General features: G+C 47.9%; 1 protein-coding gene across 1 annotated transcript in view; it reads right to left on the minus strand.

The window, feature by feature from the left end:
- LOC119389835 (luciferin 4-monooxygenase-like) overlaps positions 1–13,202 on the minus strand; it is a 136,191-nt gene extending 122,989 nt beyond the window's left edge. The window contains exons 1-3 of the mRNA XM_037657236.2: positions 13,058–13,202; positions 11,343–11,550; positions 11,092–11,198 (exon numbers count right to left, since the gene is read on the minus strand). Coding sequence (XP_037513164.2) covers positions 11,092–11,198; positions 11,343–11,550; positions 13,058–13,168 — 426 coding nt within the window. The 5' untranslated portion in view covers positions 13,169–13,202. The remainder of the gene's footprint in view (positions 1–11,091; positions 11,199–11,342; positions 11,551–13,057) is intronic.
- Between the last annotated feature and the right edge of the window lie 9,911 nt (positions 13,203–23,113).

Consider the following 23,113-nt stretch of genomic DNA (forward strand, 5'->3'; position numbering starts at 1 on the left):
CGTGGCGGCCTGGCGACGGTGATCGGGAACGTCCTCGGGGTGTCCACTGCGCTCCTGCGAGGTAGTCGGCGATGTCGCGTGCTCGTTCACCCCGCTGTGGAGGCGGCGCGTCAATGGTACTGGTAGTGGCGGTAGGTGTGGCCAGCTCCTCCGCAATAGTAGCAGAGTGGGCGGTGGTCGGGGGCGCGCCAAACGTCGGTCTTCCTCGGGGTGTAACGCTGGCCGGTTGGCGGGCGGTATGGCGTCGGTGGTGGCGGCGGCGTCTGGCGACGGTACTGTGGCTCTGCGGCGTCTTGATGTGGGCGTGAAGGGGGGGGGGGTGCGTCGGGCTGCAGCTGCGTAGCTCAAGGCTTGCGGCTGTGGCGGCGCTTGCTGAAAAACACCCAGTGACTGTTGAATTTCCTCCCTCACAACGTCAGCAATCGAAGTCACTTCAGGCTGCGGAAAAGGTGCAGGCTTTAGCAGCTCTTCTCGCACGGTTGATCGGCTCAATTGGCGCAAATCGTGAGAGCCGAGGCCATGAACAGCTGTGCTGTCTTGGATTGAGCGGCGATTGCACTGCCCGGTGCGCATTTCCAGAGTCTTCTCGATCGTCGTTGCCTCCGACAGGAATTCCTGAACAGTCTTGGGTGGGTTGCGCATCAGCCCAAGCGAAGAGCTCCTGCTTGACTCCTCGCCTGAGAATGCGAACTTCTTTCACTTCGGGCATGTAAGGGTCTGCGTGGCAGAACAGCCTAGTCATCTCTTCCGTGAACAGCACGATGTTTTCGTTCGGCATCTGCACGCGGGTCTCGAACAGAGCCTCAGCCATCTCCTTGCGGACGACGCTCTTGAATGTGGCGAGGAACCTGGCGCGAAAAATGTCCCACGTTCTCAGGCTTCGCTCTTGGTTTTCGAACCAGGTACGAGCGGCGTCATCCAAAGCAAAATAGACACGCCCTAGCTTGTCTTCGCTGGTCCAGTCATTGAAAACGGCGACTCGGTCGTAGGCTTCGAGCCAGCTTTCCGGTTCTTCGAATGACGATCCGCGGAAGGTTGGCGGCTCCTTGGGCTGCCGGAGAAATATCGGTGCAGGCAGCACAGTGGCTGTCATCGTCGCTGTGGTCGAGGTCAGGGTCTGGTTTACCGGGTCTTTTCAGGTAGAGGCCCCTATTCTGGCGGTAGACCTTGTTGCCTGCGGCTTGCTGGCTGCTCGGCGTTTGCGTCGATGTCTTCTTTGGCGTCGATGTCTTGTAGATGGGGGCGTCCAGAACATGGTCGAACAGCACTCTACCAGATGTCACGTGATCGTGACGTCGACGAAGGCAGCAGTCAGCATGTCCGAGATGAAACTCTTTATTTGGCCGAACATGTGGCCGGGAAATCGAAAGTCAAACGACAGCAATACACACTGTAATATGATAGTGGAGGAGAAAGCGTCGGCCGTTGAAAAAAACGCTTATAGCTGGGACACGCCGTTTTTTATACATCACGCATCGAACATTCCAGTTTTATCATTGGTGGTAGCGCAAGCTCTGTAATAATATAGACCATTCGTGCCCTGCGCGCAATCTTAACAAAGTGATCTACTACAATCGCGAAGCTTCTCGAACACTGCGGCGCGGTCAGCGTCGAGTGTTGCTGACTGCCCTTCCGGGTCAATCCCGAATACATCAAAATGAAACATGAAGCGGGCGTGGCAATTTATATATACCGGGTGTCCCAGCTATCTTTAGCCAAGGGTTAAACATTACAATATTAGAGGCAGGCGACTGAAATCAGTTGCAAATTGCTGACAGCCACCTTGCGCGCTACAGACAATTTTTTGTTTTGTAATTAACTAATTTGTTAATTAGGACGATTTAACTAATTTGCTAAATATTGACTTTAGGCAACAAATGCTGCTTGCAAAGTTCGAGAGCGTCCTCAGAAACCCCAACTGCATTATTTGTGATAAAGAAAGTCTCACGTGTACCATTTTTTCCAAGCTGCAAAGAAAGCCCGCGAAATACAAAAAGAACCACGTGACTAGCGCGCTAGCGCGCCGCGAGAATGCTGCCCTCAGCCGAGGTTTGAACGAACGAACATCACCTGCGGCCGGGACTCGCCGGCTCCGTTGCAGCGGTAGGCCTATAAGTGGGCGGTGGTTTCTTGGCCCGTTGCCAGCCAGCTGCGCGCCTGACGGTGCAAGTTGTAGCGAGCGCGAGCCAAGAAACCACCTTTAACTTATCGGCCTATCGCTGCAACGGAGACGCCGAGTCGCGGCCGCAGCTGATTTCGTTCGCTCAAACCACGGCTGAGGGCAGCATTCTTGCGGCGCGCGAGCGCGCTAGTCACGTGGTTCTTTTTGTATTTCGCGGGCTTTCTTTGAAGCTTGGAAAAAATGGTACACGTGAGACTTTCTTTATCGCAAATGATGCGATTGGGGTTTCTGAGGACGCTCTCGAACTTTGCAAGCAGCATTTCTTGCCTAAAGTCAATATTTAGCAAATTAATTAAATCGTCCTAATTAACAAATTAGTTAATTACAAAACAAAAAATTGTCTGTAGCGCGCAAGGTGGCTGTCAGCAATTTGCAAGTCATTTCACTCGCCTGCCTCTAATATTGTATTTTTTAACCCTTGGCTAAAGATAGCTGGGACACCCTGTATATATTGAATGAACTTGCAGATAGCACATTATGAAAAGGAAAAATGCCTTTACTAACGTTTGGGCCGTGGCACGGCCTTCGTCAGAGCAAGTAGGTCTGTTACAATGCAACCGCTTTTATGAGCTCACGTGTTGAACTATCGGTACAGCATCAAGGACAATCGAAAAAAAATAATTAAAAACAACTGGTAATCTGTCAAAGAGATTGTGTTAACATGACTGACGTACGATGGGCACATGAACATACAAATTTCGAACTTTCCTTGCGCATCAACACGTGGGACACAGTGTGGTGGGCAGGACATGTAAAAAGAGCTCTGAAGTAAAGAAACCACGAATGGGACTAATATATATACATTAAAACATTTTACTAATCTAAGAAGCCGTTTTGTTAAGGTGCGAGGCAGGTGAGCTTTACTACGTTTTCATTGATGCCTGAACGAATGATGTTAAATTTGTGGATCAAGAAGTATTCCCTCACTTCCCTATCGTGATTTGTCTTGAAACCGGACTGAATAATGGTGGCCCTAATTTTGTCGAAACCGTGGCCAGGCATACTGACGTGCTTCGACAGTGGTAGATTGGGGAGGCTTACGGCGTGTGCACGATGATTATTAACACGAACTCTGAAACTTGTCTCTGTTTGACCTACGTATTGAACTTTACATGTTGAACACTCGAGAAGATAGACGATGTTGGTACTGTCACATGTGTAGTCGCCATTTATTTTTAATGAACAGCTGGATGAGCTACTTGAAACTGTTTTAGATGTCGTCATGTGCGCGCACACTTTGCAACGTGGTTCGTTGCAGGGATGACAGCCTTCATGACGTAAGCACGTGGTTTTAGATGAGGCTAGTAAATCACGAAGCTTCCGCTATCGTCGGTAGACCACGCGTGGTTGTTCCGTAAAGATTCCTTTGAGCCGCTCACTCTGTATTAAAATGTCGAAATGTTTCTTTAAAATAGGGTTGACATTTCGAGCTCAGTGATGAGCTCAGTGAGAGCTCAGTGAGCTCAGTGAGAGCTAAGTGATGCATCATATTACAAGCGACAAGATCATGACCCAACAAACGAGTTCGAAGCTGTTGTCCGTGATACTCTGACTGCCCTCTTTCATGATAAAAAATCAGCTACAGCACTCTAAAATCTTTATTACCGTTAAGCCCAGTAGCTGGCAGGTTTTACCTTCTTCCCAAAATTCATAAGAAAGACAATCGCGGTAGACTAATAATTTCTGGAATTGGAACAGTGACTGAGAACCTTTCCCGTTATGTAGATAGACCCAATCAACACCATTCCGTCCAGATTTCCTTCTTACATCAAAGATACGAATCACTTTCTAACCGATATTCTTACCTACAGGTTCCTCAAAATTCGTTTCTCGTTACGTTATATGTCACGTCACTATATACTAATATACCTCCCTCAGATGGCATCGAGACAGTTATCTGCGCGTACAACGATTACGACGCCGACAAACCAGTTTCCGCATCTACGTTAGCAACGTTGCTTAAGCTCCTTCTAGAACAGCTATGGACACAAGAATCGGACCAAACTATTCAAATATATTTATGGAGCTCCTTGAAAACCAATTTCTTGCAAACCATGCATATATACCCCATTTTACTATAAGCGGTTCATCGACGACATTTTCCTAATGTGGCATCATAGTCAACCGGAACGTCTTTCTTTCATAGCAGATTTTAACAACGCTCATCCGACGATTTCTTTTTCGTACCTGTGAAAATAAATTTCCTTGATGTCATAGTCACTCTACGTAATGGAAAGCTGATAACTAATTTTTACAGGAGACCCATGGATAGGCAGCAATATCTTCGCTTTAGTAGTAGTCACGTGAAGCACAATAAAACTAGTATTCCCTACTGCCAAGCAGTCCGATTTAAAAGAAAATGCTCTGATAGCACCGAATTTTCCCGTAACTGCGAACAAGTTCGGAGCGCGCTCGAAAAATAGAGTCCAGCATAATCACAGACGCCATCAAACGCGCAGAAGAGCTCGATCATTCAGATCCGCTGAGTACTAACAAAAGATCCAAAGATAGTTCGCGGACTAACCTAATTTTGACACATGCGGCCACAGCGCCAAATGTCAACCACATTTTAAAGAAACATTTCAACATTTTAATACAGAGCGAGCGGCTCAATGGTATCTTTACGGAACAAGCACGCGTGGTCTACCGACGATCGCGGAACCTTCGTGATTTACTAACCTCATCTAAAACCACGTGTTTGCGTGATGAAGGCTGTCATCCCTGCAACAAACCACGTTGCAAAGTGTGCGCGCACATGACGACATCTAAAATAGTTTCAAGTAGCTCATCCAGCTTTTCATTAAAAATAAATGGCGACTACACATGTGACAGTACCAACGTCGTCTATCTTCTCGAGTGTTCAACATGTAAAGTTCAATACGTAGGTCAAACAGAGACAAGTTTCAGAGTTCGTGTTAATTATCATCGTGCACACGCCGTAAGCCTCCCCAATCTACCACTTCGAAGCACGCCAGTACGCCTGGCCACGGTTTCGACAAAATTAGGGCCGCCATTATTCAGTCCGGTTTCAAGACAAATCACGATAGGAAAGTGAGAGAATCCTTCTTGATCCACAAATTTAACACCATTCGTTCAGGCATCAATGACAACGTAGGAAAGCTCACCTGCCTCGCACTATAACAAAACGGCTTCTTAGATTAGTAAAATGTTTTAATGTATAGCTATTAGTCCCCCATTCGTGGTTTCTTTACTTCAGAGCTCTTTTTACATGTTCTGCCAACCACCCTGTGTCCCACGTGTTGATGCGCAAGGAAAATTTGAAATTTGTATGTTCGTGTGCCCATCGCATGTCAGTTATGTTAACACAATCTTTTTGACAGATTACCAGTTGTTTATTATTATTGTTTTTTTCGATGGTCCTTGATGCTGTACCGATAGTTCAACACGTGAGCCCATAAAAGCGGCTGCATTGTAACAGACCTACTTTGACGAAGGCCTTGCCACGGCCGAAACGTTCGTGAAGGCAATTTTCCTTTTCAAAATGTACTATCTGCAAGTTCATTCAATATAGAAAATACGCGGACCTGTCGTGCCTTCCCTTCATTTAGTGTATATATATATATATATATATGTTTCTTCTCATGTAACATCCATACCGTTCCTCATTTAATCTAAAACCCTGCCGTCGCTGGTGACAGCAGCACACTCGGTGGGTTGGGCTGCGCTGCCGTGTCGGTAGCTTTCGCGTGCTACACCGGCAGACTGTATCCCCATAGAGAAATATACTTTTGTAAAGAGCAGCCGCTCGAGCCGTTTCGTGACCACCGAGCAAGTAATGATCTGAGCACCGGCCAGTCGGCGTAGGTAGACGCGCTTCGGCTCGTTAGTCAGCACCTCTAACAGCCGCCTCAGGAGGACAACTTGAACGCGAGTGTACAATCATCCATGATGGCTCGATGTCGTGTCCTGCAGAGGTCTTTCAATGCACTGCCACAGAATTAAGTGAAGCTGGCAGTGAAATTTCTCTTCCTACATTTGTTTTGCACCGTGGATACAAGGCATACTGATGGTTTACATATGCACGTATTCACATTCATCAGGCATGAGTGCGTAGCCCGGTGGTGAAGACACCCGCCTTCGGAGCATGACTGCGTGGGTTCAAATCCCAGCCCCGAAAAGAAAATCGTTCTTGTTTTATTCATTTATGACGATTATTGTCCCAAATTTCATTATCAGTCAGACCAGCCGCTCGTGGCGCTGACAGCAGTGCAGTAGCTCGGCCTACAGGAGTGTTCGCTCTTGTTGGAAGTCAATGGTTTCCTTACGGGCGTCGCCAAGTGCCGCCACACTACCAGCCGTTCTTATCTTATTCCGCTCTACGGCGGCAATCTGCGATGACCACCAAGTATGCAGACAAGCAAAACGTATTTGAAAACGATCACCGATAAGCGTAAACTAGGGCAGTGTGGTTGTGTCTTCAGGGTTGAACTTACAGCCGTAGACGCATTGATCCTGACGTTGGTCGATTAGGGAATGCGACACTTACTGCGGCGACCAGCACTCCTCTCGCCAGGTGTCTTACATGCTTTACACGATATCGCAGCTTTACAAATCACCAATTTGCGGCACACATCGGAGGCAATTCATGGTGTCCTAGAACCGAAACCTCGGGATGAACACGGTCGGGCTCCGCGCATGCGCGGAGCACGTTGTAACACAGGCAGACGATGCTCGCTTTTCACCGGAGTTTCAGTGACATAGACTGAACACATACAATCAGATCGGTCGCCGGTGCTACGTGCGATGGAACAATGCTGCGTAAGGACGCGGAACTCGTTCGGTTGAGCCGCCGTGATCTGTAGCGATTCTGACGTTTAATGTCTTGTAATAAATTACACAGTTGAAGCAGAGAGCATAAATCGGTCTGCAAATGATTCTTAGGACTTGCTTTACCGGCTGAATGCGTTTATAGAAATTCGTCAAAAGCGTTTCAGGGTCCCTTTTACATTTCCTGTTGTAGGACGGTGTTCTCGCATAGGGACACTCTAGACGCATGTTTGCCGTCGCCGCCAAGTTCTGTATAAATTCCAAATCAACAACATCGTCTTGCGTGCGAGTGAAAACGTGCGAGGCCTGCCGGCTCAAGCAGACGACGTGAAAATAGTTTGCAGGGTTGCCGACGGGAAATGAGCGTTTTAATAATAATAAGTGCAATGTTTGCGTTGAAGCCACAGAGAGCACGAAGGCCACTTTATTAACTGCAGCGGCCCCATTTCCTAACGCGAGCGTTTCATTTGCACCAGGTATCATGCTAACGGTAAGAACTGATAGTATGGCTTCCTATACCGTTCTAATTTGTTGCTATCGCATTCCTTGCTTCGCCATTATGGCAAAACTGTGGCTTTTTTTTTTCGCTTGCTAACAGCTATCACGGCTGCGTAAAGTAAACACTTAGGAGGAGTCGAGGTGTTTTCAAAAGGGTGATCATTCCTGAGCCTGTGACTTTGCTGGTGTATTTGCCGCCTTTCTCCAAATCCGCTCGCACTGACCCGCATAGCACTTTGTTTTCAGTAATTTCCGAGTGCAGCCTAGCCCTGGCTAGGTGACCGATCATTTTCGTGGGTGAAATAGTGCAATAGAAAGCACCGCGAAGGCATTGCGGAGTGAAACTTGCCACGTGTGTGCCAGCCGTTGTTAATCGCTCTTGAGGTTTTCAGTTTAGGGAGCCCGTTTCTGCAGCGAATGGGACGTGCTCTTACCATCACGCGCCGGCATGCTCCGCGTATGAAGCCCCAATTATGATCGCCTCACTCGCTTTCTTTCATCGCGAGAGGACATTTTTCATGTAAACGTAATCACTTAGCATCCGCAATCAAAGTTAAAAAAATTTCACTGGCTTAGCTCGGCTATGCCAGGATATACGTAGCGTTAGCTAAGGTTCAGCTGAATATTCTTAGCTTTCGTGGTTGTCAAGCTTCTCCGCTTCTCTGCGCCGCTTCGCAGCATTTGCGCTCTCTTTCTCCATGGCTATACCACACTGGAAAACGCCAGCCAGTCGGTCTGACAACTGGGGCGCGATCGCTTGTTCGTTCTCCTGGGGAAGAACAAGCGCGCTGATTGGCTGAAGTGGGAGATGCCACTCAAGGCCGGGAGGTGTCGAGATTTCTTTTTTTTTTGCTTGATCTTTTCTTTTTTGGTGACGTCATATCGCGTCATAACGAGTAGGGTGATCGGAGATCTCTGTTCTGCGCCGTTCGTTCTGCACCCATTCTGGCGGCGCACGCGATTAGCCGAAGCCGGAAAAAACCACGTCTCTGAGGGGCGTAGCCATTTTTCTTTTCGCTTGATCTTTTATTTTTTGGTGGCGTCATACCGCGTCATAACGAGCATGTCGTCTGCTACAAACGAACGGATCGCGAGGCCGTTCGCACGCGTTCTCTCGCGAACAAACCGCTTCGCACGGCATGATGCGGCGGTTGCGGCTGCCGCAAGAGCTGATTTTCAGAAAATGGCACTTGCGACGTGTGCTTCTTTTGCGGTTGGAGGTGCGAGATGCGTTTGAAGCCATGAGCGAGTGCGGCGTCGCTTTCAGTTCTCGAAACAAACAGTGCGAACGAAATGAATGGGCCTGCCACTGGGCTGTGGTCTTACGCGCAGGGACTTCTTAGTTCAAAAGCGCTACCAGCTCTTGCCAGGTGTCGTCCCGTTCCTCACTCGTGAACGACGGCCCCAGCGGGCGCGACGGCGTAGCTATCTGTGGGTGCTCTTTTATAAAAGCCAGCAGAAGCTCCTTTTGACGATTCGACACCCGGGAGCCAAGCCAGACATTCTGGTGGGACGACATTTTGAAAAACTGTGCCAACCGCTACTTTTCTTTTTTTTTTTTTTTCGCGTGCGCGACTTAACATAGCAAGCACGTTAGAAAATCTAACACATATAAATATCAGCACTCAAAGCTATTGCTGTTTCAGAAACTGCTTGAGCTTGAAAAGAAAAACAATATCTTTTCGTATAACAACTGTATTTATTAGAAGGCGAGAAACACTTCGTTTTGAAATATTCGGTCCCTTTGCCGAGGACAAAAGATGCGCGTCTACTTCCGGAAAGCTCGCCGCTCACCGCTTGACGATTGGCTGTCCTCTTCCTCTCGGCGGAAGAGAGCTGCGAACCGCCCACTTTTGTGACGTAACACCGCCAGAACGAACGCGGAACGAACAGAGATCTCCGATCCCCCCCTGGCTAACCTCCCTGTCCTTCCGTTTTTCTTTTCTTTCTCCCCGCTATATGTATACACGCACTGATACGTCTGCGCATGCGCGCATAATGAGAGGCGCTATGAAGCGGCTCCGGCGCAGCGTCAGGCGGCCACTGCGCAACGGAGGCGCACAGCTGGGCGCGCGCCGGCGCCAATGCGTCTGCGGCAGCTATGACGTCACCTCTCTAGAATGCGCAGACTGGCGAGGCGCGCGCGGTGGCTCCGGTGCGCCATCTGCGCGCCGTGGGACAGCACGGCTCTCGAACTGGCACGCGAAACTGCCAGTGTAGCTAATGCTAAAAAAGCGTGGCATGGACAGTTCTTCATGATTAGATCTGTGGACTCGCTAATATATAATAATAATAATATCTGGGGTTTAACGTCCCAAAACCACGATATGAGTATGAGAGACGCCGTAGTGGAGGGCTCCGGAAATTTCGACCACCTGGGGTTCTTTAACGTGCACCTAAATCTAAGCACACGGGCCTCAAACATTTTCGCCTCCACCGAAAATGCAGCCGCCGCGGCCGGGATTCGATCCCGCGACCTTCGGGTCAGCAGGATCTGTGGACTCGCAGCGTAACAGAAATGAACAAAGCCACTGACGATGTTTACCTTGACATGGCTTACTTTTCTAAATGCATAATCTTACTCGCTTTTATTCACGCTCGTCAGTTCCCTTAGAAAATGCAACTTGTCTGACGTGGGACCGAGTACCGCGCTGCGAACTCAACTCCAGTTGCACCAGCTAAAGTTCAGGCTAGAATCACTGCTTGACCATCACTTTGCTGAGGCTCGAATTGACTGTTCTCGAGGAATGATGACTACCAATTACAACTACTTTTTCTATCGTTTATCATTCAACATTAGGAAAGGAAGCTAATCGACGCGATTCAGGCACCGAACTTCTATACGTGAATAAGCGGCATTTCAGGCCGTTTTGTAAAGAAAGCAGAATTTCGGGACCCCGTTGGAAACTGTTTACCTCGACTAATTACGCCGCGTTGTATTCCAGTCATTCCGTTTTAGTCATACCTTATTACAAAAAGAATGATATTTTTAGCTGACAATTACGCGTATTATTTAAAGCATTTGTCGCTCAACACATTATCTTCTTTTGCAATCTGTAAGCTTGTTTTCTTGTAGTATCGTGCAGATAAACCCAATTATGCTTGAATAGAAAATTTTTACGTTTATAGAAATTAACATCATTAAATTACTTCTATTCGGCGTAGATGCAAATCATTCGGGAGAAGCAGCCTTATCAATGTAAGAAATAAATGAAATGTAAGAATAACAATATTTTCGCCCGAACGGCGATACGTAGATAGTAAGATAGCACAATTTCGTTCTCAATAATACATGGCCTTTCTAATAAGCAGGGCAACGCGAACGCAGACATAAGAGGGACAAACGCTGGTTGTTGTTTTATCGCCTGTGCTACGCAATACGAAGCTAAGTGTTTTGACAAGAACATGACGTAAGATTCACTTTTTTATCGGCCCATCAATGCTCCAGCACACGTTCGGTCACTAGTTCGAAACTAATTCACACTGCACAGTTAGGTATAAAATGCATGTATATGCACTCTGCTGGATGTGTGTTATGCACTATACACAGCGGTTTAAACCTGCAAAGATCGTGAGAATGTAGTAAAAAGTAAGTAAAACAGGTCTACAGCGCTCCGACTTACTTTCACTGATGTGAGCTTCTTAGTCGCGGCGGCCACTTTTGCAGCGTTTTGCGTGTCAGCAAAAAGTATCATTGGAGAAACCTTGGAGAGTTGTTCCTCCACTTCCCCTGTAAATAGGAGAGTTTGTTGCGATGTAATGATGGGTTTGAAAATGCTTCATTGGAGAACGCTTCGCTCCAGATCACATCTCGCGTATGTAGTAAAGAATAAGAGATATTAAAGTTGGTCAAATATGTGTGGCAGCAGCTCACTTTCTGTGAGGTTAGTCTTGACGAATGTAACCTTTCCTCCGGCAAAGATGGCACCGAACACCGCCACCACCAAGTCGAGGCTATTCGCACTGGCAAATGCGGCCACGTCTCCCGGCACGAAGCCGAGGCTGTGCATTCCCGCCGCCACGCTCCAGCACTGCCGCTCGAGCTCGACGTAGGTACAGCTGGTTCCCGTGGCATCGTCTACCTGTAATTTGTCGAAGATTCATTCTTGCAGTGAATGACCACAGGCAGAGGACGTCCGCGATCGCCTAATGCTCACATAAAAGTAGGCTTGCTGAAAGGCACACGTTTGTAGCGCCAAGCCACGTTCGAAATACATGTCGATTTCTCAGAAACTCTCCTTGTTGACGAAAAAAATCTTCGCTGTCCGGTATTTGAACCGTCGAGCAATGCCTCTCTAAGCCGGTCGCTCAACCATATGTGACCAGAAGAAAGCCAGCACACTTCAGCGCTAGGCGATGTGAAATTGTTGCTCGGGAGTCTGACATGTTCAGGAAAAAAAATGTTTACACCATATTTCATTATTTCGCGAAGTAGCGAGGTACCGACTACGCGTCTGAAAGTCAATACGCTAACCTACCTACGTACGCACACGTTGATGTTGATGAAGAATTATTGCTCAGCGCTTTGTTATGGTAGGAAGAGCGAGTTCAAGAACGCATGCCTTGTCTCTCTGCGTCGTTTTCCAGCTATTAGTGCTCAGTTCACTCAGTTACGAAGAGATTTGTGATCATGCGCTTCAGACTAACACGCCTCGTTTCTTTTAATTATCTGCAGCATGCTGCGGAGAGTATGCGTTCGTACATGTGCAGCAAAATCACGAACGCTGATTCTGATGGTGGCAAGAAAATCAGCAGCATACTCTGAGATTCCTATGACAGCGTTGTTTACATTTTCAAGACGAAACCCTTCACAATGAGCACAATGTATCCTTTGGTGTCTCTCCAGTGGCTATTTATAGAACCAGCTTGTGCTAAGACGCCACTGCATCAAGTTTTAAAGAAGGCAATGCAAGGCCACTGAACCGATGTAGGCTGCAAGAGACGCAGACAATCTTTTCTTGCGCAGGTCGATGTGTAAATCTGCGGTTTCGATTACATATTGCACACGGACGCCCGAACTACTGTTTACGAAGGCATTGGTGCACATTGTTGTATGTTGTTGCATTCTGTATTAGTTAGAAGCGATTGCAGCTCGTACTGCTCTTTAAACAGACTCAACGATTGCTAACGTCAGTCATTTAGATCCTGTGTATTAAATTCTTCAGGAGTAAACATGTCCTAACTAAATATTGAAACGTTCCTGTGCTCTGAAAAGCGTTCAGGACACAAAAATATACAGTTCATTTCGCATTTAGTCCTTACCGAGAAGGTAAAGTGCCAGGATTGGAGCAAGAACCAAGTACATTGACAAGGGCTGCATTTGGCAGACTGCATAAACAGACGAACGCTGCGCTTACACAGCGAAATTAGAATGGCTTTGTCATGCTGACGAGTGCGCACATTTATTGCTTGACATAAAGTGCACTCTTTGCTTTTGTTTAAACTGGGATTGTGTAAAGCGGGGCAAAAACTGTGGACTTCCTAATGCATTTTAAACCTGGAGCAATCCTTTTGATTTGCTCCTTTGATGACCACTTTAGTGCACTACAATTCCCGCCGCGACGTTCTTCCTAATTTTCTCCTACTTACCACAGCCGTTTTTTCTCCGTGTCGGATCCACGATTTTCTTATAAAAGCTCCAAAGTCGAGATCGGGAATTTCGAGGCCTTGCAGCGCAGCTTTGACGAGCCCCTTTTCCATAAAACCGTTACAGGGGTCGAACGTCGCAGTCTCGTTTTCCTACAAAGATCACATGAAATGTTGAGGGTGTCTCGGAATTCTTATTGTTACACACAGTGTTAACGATTATATTTGGAGTTTTTATTGTAATAGGAATTATATGGAGACTTTCGGCGGGTTTTTGCCGTCGGCGCCGACACGTCGTTTCGAATATGTATAGGCATGTATACATAAAACTCACAAAAAAAGCACTTCAGACGAAAATTTTTCCGAAGCGCGTGACCGGGGATTCCAAACTGCGACCACTCATCCGCGGCATGACGCGTTTGGCCACTCGGCCACAAGGCGTCATACCAATAGCATACCAATGGCGAGCCGTTTACACAAACCATTTGCCGTTGGTCGTACGCGCACCTCCGAGGTGCGTCAGCGTGGCAGAGGCGTGTTCACTATCAACCACGAGATGGCGCAAGAAGCCAAATGGCGCACTTTGAAGGGCATTGCCCGCTAGCCTTTCGCGGGAGTGGGGCTGCGCGCTTCGGCACCGACTTCGGCGAGCACAGGCGTGGCCGCCTGTGGTCGCCTGTGCTCGCTGATCGTCAAGCTAAGAATGGGAATGCGCCCCACGCCTTCATCGACCGTGTGCAGCAATCACTTCGCGGACAGCGACTTCTGCTACCCACCGTAGGCGCCGCTCTTAGGTAAGCTTGTGACTACGTTTAAGCGCCTCGCCAATACTTAAGCCGTTTATTGCACGCGGGCTATAAGCATAGGCGACTTACACCAGGAGCGGTGCCGTCCCACAGCCTGCCGCGAAGGCCCCTAGAGGAGGAGCCGAGGACGCGGCCTCAGAATCGCTTTGCAGGAAAGCGCGCCTCGTGAGCTCAGCTGAGCGGCGCAGGATATCAGACTACGGCTGCATTTGGATGGTGTACATACGTATTTTACTTATAAAGACAAGCGCGCACCTAGCAGAGTGCTTATCATAAAGTCATAAGCGAAACCTGTTGCTGCTGTGTAGTGCACATTCTCTAAAAGTTTTCACCTGAGGCAGTGCAGACACTTTTTTAAAAGCGGAGCTCTTTAAGCTTTTCGTTAGGCTACGTTGCGTGAAACTGGACCCAGCTTGCCTTTGCCACGTTAATCTCTGTGGCCCTGTGCATGGTACAATCAGCTATTAACTATTTGTTATATTATAATACCCATGCGACGGCCCTGTGCGGTATTAATTATATGAACTACGACGTAATATCGTTCTCACTGAACCAACATTACGGGTCAAACTGCGATCATGGTCATCGGCAGGAAGGTGTGCAACAAGGCGGCACTTGCGCACTTGTTTGCAGGACGAGAGCTGCGATGGTGATGCGATCTCCGTTGACGGCCTCGACCGCGCATTCAACAACGTGGCCTGCGTCGTACACCGCCTCGCCCTCGATGAGGCACCGCGACCTTTCACAAGCTTTATCTACATACTTGTAGATGCTGGAGAACGGCACGCTTACTGAAATATCGAAAGAAACACCCAAACTAATTAGTATCGTACGGCAGAAACACGATAACGAGCGAGAACACCCACACATGGTTTCACTTTCTTACCAGCAATGCGGTCGGTGGCATCGGCGCACTCGTCGGCCATCCGGGGGATTTCTTGGCCCTGCCGATTGGGCCGCAACTAAAACAAGTTCAAGATTACACTCGAAAACATTCGTTGTAAGCGTTAGTTGACCGTCGCGAGGCTGTTCGTTCGACAATGTTCCCGCCTGAAGCAGACGATCCGCACACAGGAACAGCGGCTGCTGCAGCGCGGTTGAGAGCGGAGTCCTCGCTCTGACGTCACACGCGAGAGGGCGCCACTCCAAGATCTCGAGGCCAACAGACGACGGACTCTCAAGTTTTGAAGACGCGTAGTGCCACCTGTCGGAGCAGTATTCTGTAGTGCGAAGTTCGACCTCCTTGCAAAATTTGCTGCGGAACCAGGTGCAACTAGCGAGTGTGAAACCACGATTGAGCTTACTATTGCGTGTGTTTCCGCATTTAACACTCAGGAGGATAGCTCTGAATTTTAGTTGGACGCGCCACCGAACCGCCAATAACTGCTTGTGGGATCACTCGCAGAACGCTGTGGGATCACATGTAGACGCGACAGCTCCGCGCGGCGACGAAGAAACGCCGCAATCGACGCCACTGTTGCGTCGTGAGTTGCCATGGGCGTAAATGACTCTATAAAAACGTTCAGTTTTAGCGATTTCCGTAGCTGCCGTACGAATCAGAAAGGCGAGAGCGCTGGATACGCGCCGTTTTTTGCGAACGTGCTGGGTAAGCGAATTACTTGCGTTCTCCACAGCAGGTCGCATGAGAAAGTGTAATAATGCCGCTCTGCTTTTAGTTGTGCGTAGCCATCACGGAGAACCGTGGCAACCTTGAATTGAAGCGCAGCAGAGCCTCTGACCACGGAGTGAGCAGCTAGAGGCAGACTGAAGACGCGTGATGAAGATCACGCACACCGCGACCTCCCATAAACTCAACGTACGTTTTGAAGGCTCAGAGTTCCGGTTTCAACTGGCAAACGTGTGCGTCATACAAGTAAATCGCAATATATTGACCGTGGCCACCTTCAGGTTTGGTTAGCTACGCCATTGACCGTGACCACCTTCGGAGAAGCTCCGCGATTGCCGGAGCCAATCTCGGAGGCCACGGCTTTGCCTTTCGTTGTACCCCGCGAAAGCGGACGCGCACGTATCCCAATTTGCAGCACATACAAACGGAAGACAACCGTCAATAGAACACTCGAGCATGCGTAATAAAACAGTCCAAGGTACAGGAAGCGAGAGATGGAGGGAGAATGGAACTGAAAAGGCCATAATTGTCGGGGTCATTCGCCCCCGATAGAGCGAGCATTACCCCACTGATCGTAAGATACATAGCTAAGTAAATTGATCGTGTATGTACTTCATCGCTTTGACATTATCCGAATTTAATGCATTTAGGCGCTACAGAACGGACGTCGGAGGGTTTCCCTCGAGCTCGATGTCGTGCGATGCTCGCTTGTACATGGCGAGTTGCAGCGCGCCGAAATAACTGAAACTTCTTTTGCATTGTACCCGCAGCTCGCTTTGATGACCTTCCTACTTTTATGAAGCGTGGATTGGGGGAAGAAGCTTTATAGGTCCTTGATTTTCCGTGCCTCGACACTGACTTCGAGGGGGTTCTAATGTGGCCTATGCACATTCGCTCGCGGATTCGCTCGCGGACGCCTCTCTTTGCACTACCCAGTTCGCGCCAGGGCGGCGATGAGGGCGCTGGTGGCGGGTTTTTTTGCAGCGCCACCTGGGCAGAGTCTGACGTTTATCTCTTTAATCGCAATGTTTGCGTTGATGCAATAGACCGCACGAAGGTCACTTGGCTTGATTTTGCGGCAGCTTTTGTTAAAGGAGTGAGTTGCTAGCCTTTCTTTGCATGACGTTGCAATTTTATGCTTCAACCTGAAGGCGAAACGGTGACTTTTTTTAATGGTATGGTTTAAAGGGACTTTCGCCCCAGTATGAAATAAAGTACGTATTAATAGAAACGTTTTTGTAGGAGGAGCAAACTCTATTTCTCAACCGAATAAAGCCAACAGCCAAGGAAGGGGTTGGCACCTTATTCGTATTATTTAGCTGTAGTATAAGGAAGTCAGAGTAAAGATATCAGGAGTGTGAAGAACTCAAATGTAAGCCTATCAAAATAGACGAAAAGACAACTTGTAGGGACCGAACCTACAACCTTGGGATAACGCGTCCGATGTAATTGAGCTACAGCGGCGGTAGTCCTCCTGTGCACCTAATTGTGTGCATGTAAACCTGGGAGCGGCTCGTAGCCAGCGTGGTGAGTGCTCTTTTTTGTCAGCTGGCATCACGTAGAGTGTGGTCTGTTTACAAGCTGACTACTACACCCTCGCGTACTACCTGACGGAACGAGATGAATGAAGAAGGGAACGAACGAAGCGCTCGTTTCTTTGTAGAGAAAACCTACAGAAGTTACATATTAGAGAAATTTTAGGTTAAGAAGTGGCAGCTCTAGATTATATGTAGCTCTACCACCTGACGTGGACCCTTGGGACCAAAGACCGGAGACTAGTGCAAAAATAAATCAAGGCCGCAGCAGCCCTTATAATAGGCTACGCTACGCACCTATTGGGCAATAAGATGCAATAACCCTGTCTCATTAATGAAAACCTCATATCGATGTATTGTCGAAGAGCGGTTCTTATGTGAGAACTGGTGCTGGGCGTACTGGCATGTTCTAGTGTTGTGCGAAAGAAAAGTGTTTTTTTTTATTCAGCACCTCTTTGATGACCTTCCACCGTTCCAAAAGACATTTCGGACTGTTATAATCTCGCCACATTTATCCACGCACGCGGTTAGCCACTAAACAGTCGATAAGTGTATGTGTGCCACACGCGCGGCCTATTCTTGGACCGGTAAAAATGACCCAATTTGCGTTACGGCAAATTGGGATTGCCAAAGTACTACAATTCGTGGTTTATTAAGGTGACGCTTGATGTTTTAGCGTCCTACAAGTGCTGCCAATAGCTTCTCATTTTGCTGCGCACAAGAGTTCTAGAGGTCGTGCAGCAGTGGAAGAAGTGTACGCTTTCTTAGCTAAGGCGCTCCGCCAAGGTGGTCTAGTGGTTATGGCGCTCGACTGTTGACCTGCAGGTCGCGGGATCGAATCCCGGCCACGGCGGCTGCATTTTCGATGGAGGCGAAAATGTTTGAGGCCCGTGTACTTGGATTTAGGTGCACGTTAACGATCCCCAGGTGGTCGAAATTTCCGGAGCCCTCCACTACGGCGTCTCTCATAATCATATCTTGGCTTTGGGACGTTAAACCCCAGATATTATTATTATTATTCTTAGCTAAGGCGTATTCAGCGATATTGTCAGAAAGCGTATTGCCCCTTCAATGTCTCTGTGCCCAGGAACGCGGCATAGGGTGATTAGTTAAGTAGGTACCTATATACATACGTGACAAATGGCATGTACACACACACACACACACACACACACACATATATATATATATATATATATATATATATATATATATATATATATATATATATATATATATATATACGGCACACAAACGCGACAATTTGCAAGGCGCTGAAAAAACCATATCGACCCCGTATCTTCTCGCCACCTTTTTAATGCCGTGCGACACCTTGTGTATGTACGGCATCACTTCATACTTGCGCCTTTCATTCTTCTCCGATTCGTTTCCTTCATTTACTTCTGCATTTCCGTCAGCGGCCGTGGTACGGTGGCAAATGACCCTTAAAAGTGATTCTGCTACAGCCCGAAGCAGCGTCTGCGGGAAACCTGCAATTCGGAGACGACTCACTTGTGAAGAGAAACTATCATTGACATAGTGGTGACATGACTTGGTTGAAGAAGACCTTAAGCATGACACCGCCATGCCCCTCTTCACAAAGTTCGAGTGCGAGGAATCGAAAGGCAATAGGGCCTTGTTCGTGCGTGGCGAGTATGACCAGCACAACCGTTTGCTGTCCTTAAAAAAACAACTTTAAATCTAAGAACTGCGCATTGTCAGGCAATTCAAAAGTAAAATTCAACTTAGTTGCTGTGGATTTAAAATACTGAAGAATGCGCTTAGCTTTGTCTTCAAGGTCATCGTTAAAGTCAGTTTTTATAAGTATCAAAAAGTCATCTACGTATCTACAGACACGAACAACGTAATCGTCGGTAAGGACACGGGACAACGAACAATCTATATCAGCTAAAAATATCTCAGCGAGCACTGGCGCTACGCAAGACCCTATGCATATGCCTCGTTTTTGTACGTAAAAGCTCTCCTGGAAAATCACAATCGTAGAGGTAAGGTAGGTCTCCAGCAGTTCCAGGAATCCCCCTACCGAGACACCACTCGAGTTCTGGAACGCCACCGCACCAGAACGTTCAATACAATTGCGAACTGCCTTGAAAAGGTGCTCGTGGGGAATCGAGTAGAAAAGCTCCTCAATGTCAATAAAAAAGCCGGAGTTCGCTCCTGGTATACTATCTTGGAGCAGCCCCACTAGTCGGTCTGAACTCGCGATCTTGTACGGGTCCTCAAGGGCCAGCCCCGTAAGCTGCCTCTGCAGGTATCGGCTGACAGTAGCCTGCCATGCCCAACGCGAGCAAAGTGCACAATGGAGGATGTGATGTTAAGCACAGACGTGCGTATGTACCCTGTACATCTGAAGTGGTCTACGAATTCCCCCTGACCTGTGGAATGGTTTATGTGGGGCAGACCGGAAGGTGTATTGACAAGCTTTTGATGGAGCATGCTAATTCATTAGGAGACGGGAGTGGGAAGCACCTACCAGTTCATTGTGGCGCATGCGCGCAGGGATGCAAGCCCATCTTCAGTAGCACCAAGATGATAGGGCGAGCTAGAAGTCTAAGAGCAAGAGAAATCTTGGAGGCATCTTGGAGGCATCTTGGGTAGCTAGACACGGGCCTGATAAGTGCGTCAGCGACACATCCGTGTATCTTTCCAGAAAAGAGCGTGATTTCCTTTGTAGTAGACAGGAGTCTTGGGGGTGGTGAAACCTGTCACGTGGTCATGAATATCATTGCGCACGCGCTTAGTTTGTTTCATAAGGGTGGTATATGTTTCAATAAACCAGTTTTCAGTCTGCGATCGTCCTGTCCCCTTCGTTTCTGGTGTCCCGTCCTTAGCGCAGTTATAAATTTTTTCAATTATGTCACAGTTGTTACTTCTTTGTGTTTGAGGGGCGCGCTCCTTTAGCAAACGCGGCCGCTGCAGCGAGCGAAGTGACCTTCGTGCACTCTGTAACTTGAACGCAAACTTGCGGTATAAGCACAAAACGTACAAAGCGCCCCCATCACGAGATAGGCGCGCGCGCACGGGCGACCACGCCCTGTAGGGCAGTACAGGTGGGGGCGCTCGCGCATGGCAACGAACGGAGCGACGACCTCTAAAGCGCGCCCTTCGCGCCATCTTGCTGGTGATAACGAAGACAAGTGCCTTCGAGCTCTACGTACCGCCAGCGGTAAATAGTATGTATAAATCATCATCATCATCATCATCAGCCTGTCTACGCCCACTGCAGGGCAAAGGCCTCTCCCATGTTCCGCCAATCAACCCGGTCCTGTGCTTTCTGTTGCCACGTTATACCTACAAACTTCTTAATCTCATCTACCCACCTAATTTTCTGTCTTCCCCTCACGCGTTTACCCTCTCTTGGAATCCAGTCAGTTACCCTTAATGTATAAATAGCTCGCCGTTAAATGCTGATGAACGTAGGGTTTGTGGCCGAGTCGTTTCGCACCTCCCACTGCGGACCGAGGGTTTGGCCATATCTATCTATCTATCTATCTATCTATCTATCTATCTATCTATCTATCTATCTATCTATCTATCTATCTATCTATCTATCTATCTATCTATCTATCTATCTATCTATCTATCTATCTATCTATCTATCTATCTATCTAGCCGCCTACGTCTGGGTGCTCTCCTGGTCGTCTCCATAAATTGTAATATACCAAAACTGACATAGCAGGGGATCAGCGTATGAAGAACATGTCATAGTCTCAATCAACACAGTCACAACGAACATACACATTGAAAATTCTGGCAGATCCAGATCTCACGCATTGTCAGAATCGATATCATGACCACTCAGCGAGTATCACAGCTGTGCATGGAGCAACGTCGCTTGTGGTTGTAGCGTTGCCTACCCGCTCTTACAATTCATAATTAGCTATCTTGATCAATAAATTAATAATGAAATATACAGATAAATAAAAAAATTACTACATAAATCATGTTCACGACGTACAATAGCCGGTCGGTCGGAGCTGGCGCGTGACCTGCCGACATTCCGACTCATTGATGCCCTACACACGGTCCGCCAGAACGACGCAGTGTTCTCTTCATTTCTTACGAGGCTGGGCAATGGCCTCATGCCGACTAAGGATGACGTCATATTGATTGACAGCTGATTTGTAGACTAGACTGCCTGGGCCACATACGCCCAGCTAGTCTACGAACACGATAAGCGCCATCCATTGATGTTGGTCTACGTAGCACTATCCAGGGCTACCAGCCTCAATGGCCTATACCTCACCAACGCAAATGGTGACTTCAGGGTCCGACATGCCGTCTGCTCTATCAAACAATTTGTCGACGAAACGACCGAGGCGTCCACGATTTGCAACAGCTGTACTTTAACTCCTACTTACTACACATAGACCCTCGTTGCCGCGATCGCGAACGGATCTGAAACAAGTCCTGTCCAGCTGCTGGCGCTCACTGATCACGGTGATGATGACATTGTTCAAGAAGCGTCAAGAACCCCTTCCACACACGCACACGGGTTCGTAAAACGTGCGTGCGTTCTCCGTCATAACGGAAAAGTATGAGCACTACATATGAGCTTACCGCTCCTATTGTTGTTAATAACCACGTTGCTGTTGGCAGCGTTACCCAACTGTAAAGAACTGATTGTATAACGCATATACGGCTCTTTAGCATATGTGTGTGCCTAGAAAATTTGTACATATCTTTAGCGTCATTTCGTAACGTTTCGCTCAGTAAAAAACGCGGAAACAGCGCTGTGTCCTCGTCGCTCTTCGTCCTTGTTCGTTTGTGCGCGAAATAAGTGAAACACGAATGACCAACATGCCCAAGCATACGCTCTTTCCAATAAAACGAATACGCCACAGTCACCTTCCCGCGCCATGCTTCGCATAGCATTGATTTAACATTGAATTGTTTATTCTAGTTTTTTTTGTCATCTGTTTATATTTTAAAACGTCATAACCGTGACGGAAATACGTCAGTGAAGTCTTAGTGGACCCCGGCATAAAACACTTTCGTGTTTAAATGTGCTGTTATGCCTTACGAGCATAAGATATTGCCATGTGCGTTTCTTATTATCACTTTTGCTGTATTCGACTTTTGACCGCAAAGGCTGTCAGCATCGCTCAGCGCAAACCGCGCCTCATTGTTCGAGAAGCTTCGCGATTATTGTAGATCGTTTTGTTAAGATTGCGCGCAAGACGCGAACACTCGAGCTTATTCTAGAGCTTTCGTGACAACCAGCGATAACGCTGGAATATTCGACGGCACATGTATAAATGCCGACGCGCTTCACCGCTTGTCAGATTATCGACGGCCGACGCTCTGTTCGAAACTATCGGTGTACAGCGTGTATTGCTGTAGGTTGACTTTCCGTTTCACGGCCACAAGTTCGGCCAAATAAAAAGTTTCATTTTTAACACGCCGCCTGCTTCCTTCGTCAGCGTCACGACCACGTGACAATATCACACAACATGAAGAACGTTGCGGAACGATATGATGTAAACGTCGTGTCCCCCCCTCCCCCCCAAAAGAATCCCCGTTTATATGCGCGTGTAATGAGCATAATAATAATATCTGGTGTTTAACATCCCAAACCCACGATATGATTATGAGAGACGCCGTAGTGGAGGGCTCCGGAAATTTCGACCACCTGGGGGTTCTTTAACGTGCACCTAAATCTAAGTACACGGGCCTCAAACATTTTGGCCTCCATCGAAAATGCAGCCGCCGCGGCCGGGATTCGATCCCGCGACCTTCGGGTCAGCAGTCGAGCGCCATAACCACTAGACCACCGTGGCGGGGCGCGTGTAATGAGCAAACAAACTGACAAGTCACCTAGCAGTATTCCTTTTGTTTGCCTTGTTCACCACAGGTCTGTCCCCGGCGCTTGTCCAGTAGTATACGAGTTCCCTTGAACTTGTGACCATGTGTATATCGGCCAAACGGGCCGTTGCATTAATATTCATTTAAAAGAATAGTTCAAGAATTATTCATCTGATGGTTATTCCCACGTAGCAAAGCACTGCAGGGACTGCGAAAAGCAGACAAAGCCTTATTGAAAGAGCTAGGTTTTTGTAGCGACATAAGG

The sequence above is a fragment of the Rhipicephalus sanguineus genome, chromosome 1 (genome assembly GCF_013339695.2).
Source record: "Rhipicephalus sanguineus isolate Rsan-2018 chromosome 1, BIME_Rsan_1.4, whole genome shotgun sequence".
In the NCBI taxonomy this organism is placed as follows: Eukaryota; Metazoa; Arthropoda; class Arachnida; order Ixodida; family Ixodidae; genus Rhipicephalus; species Rhipicephalus sanguineus.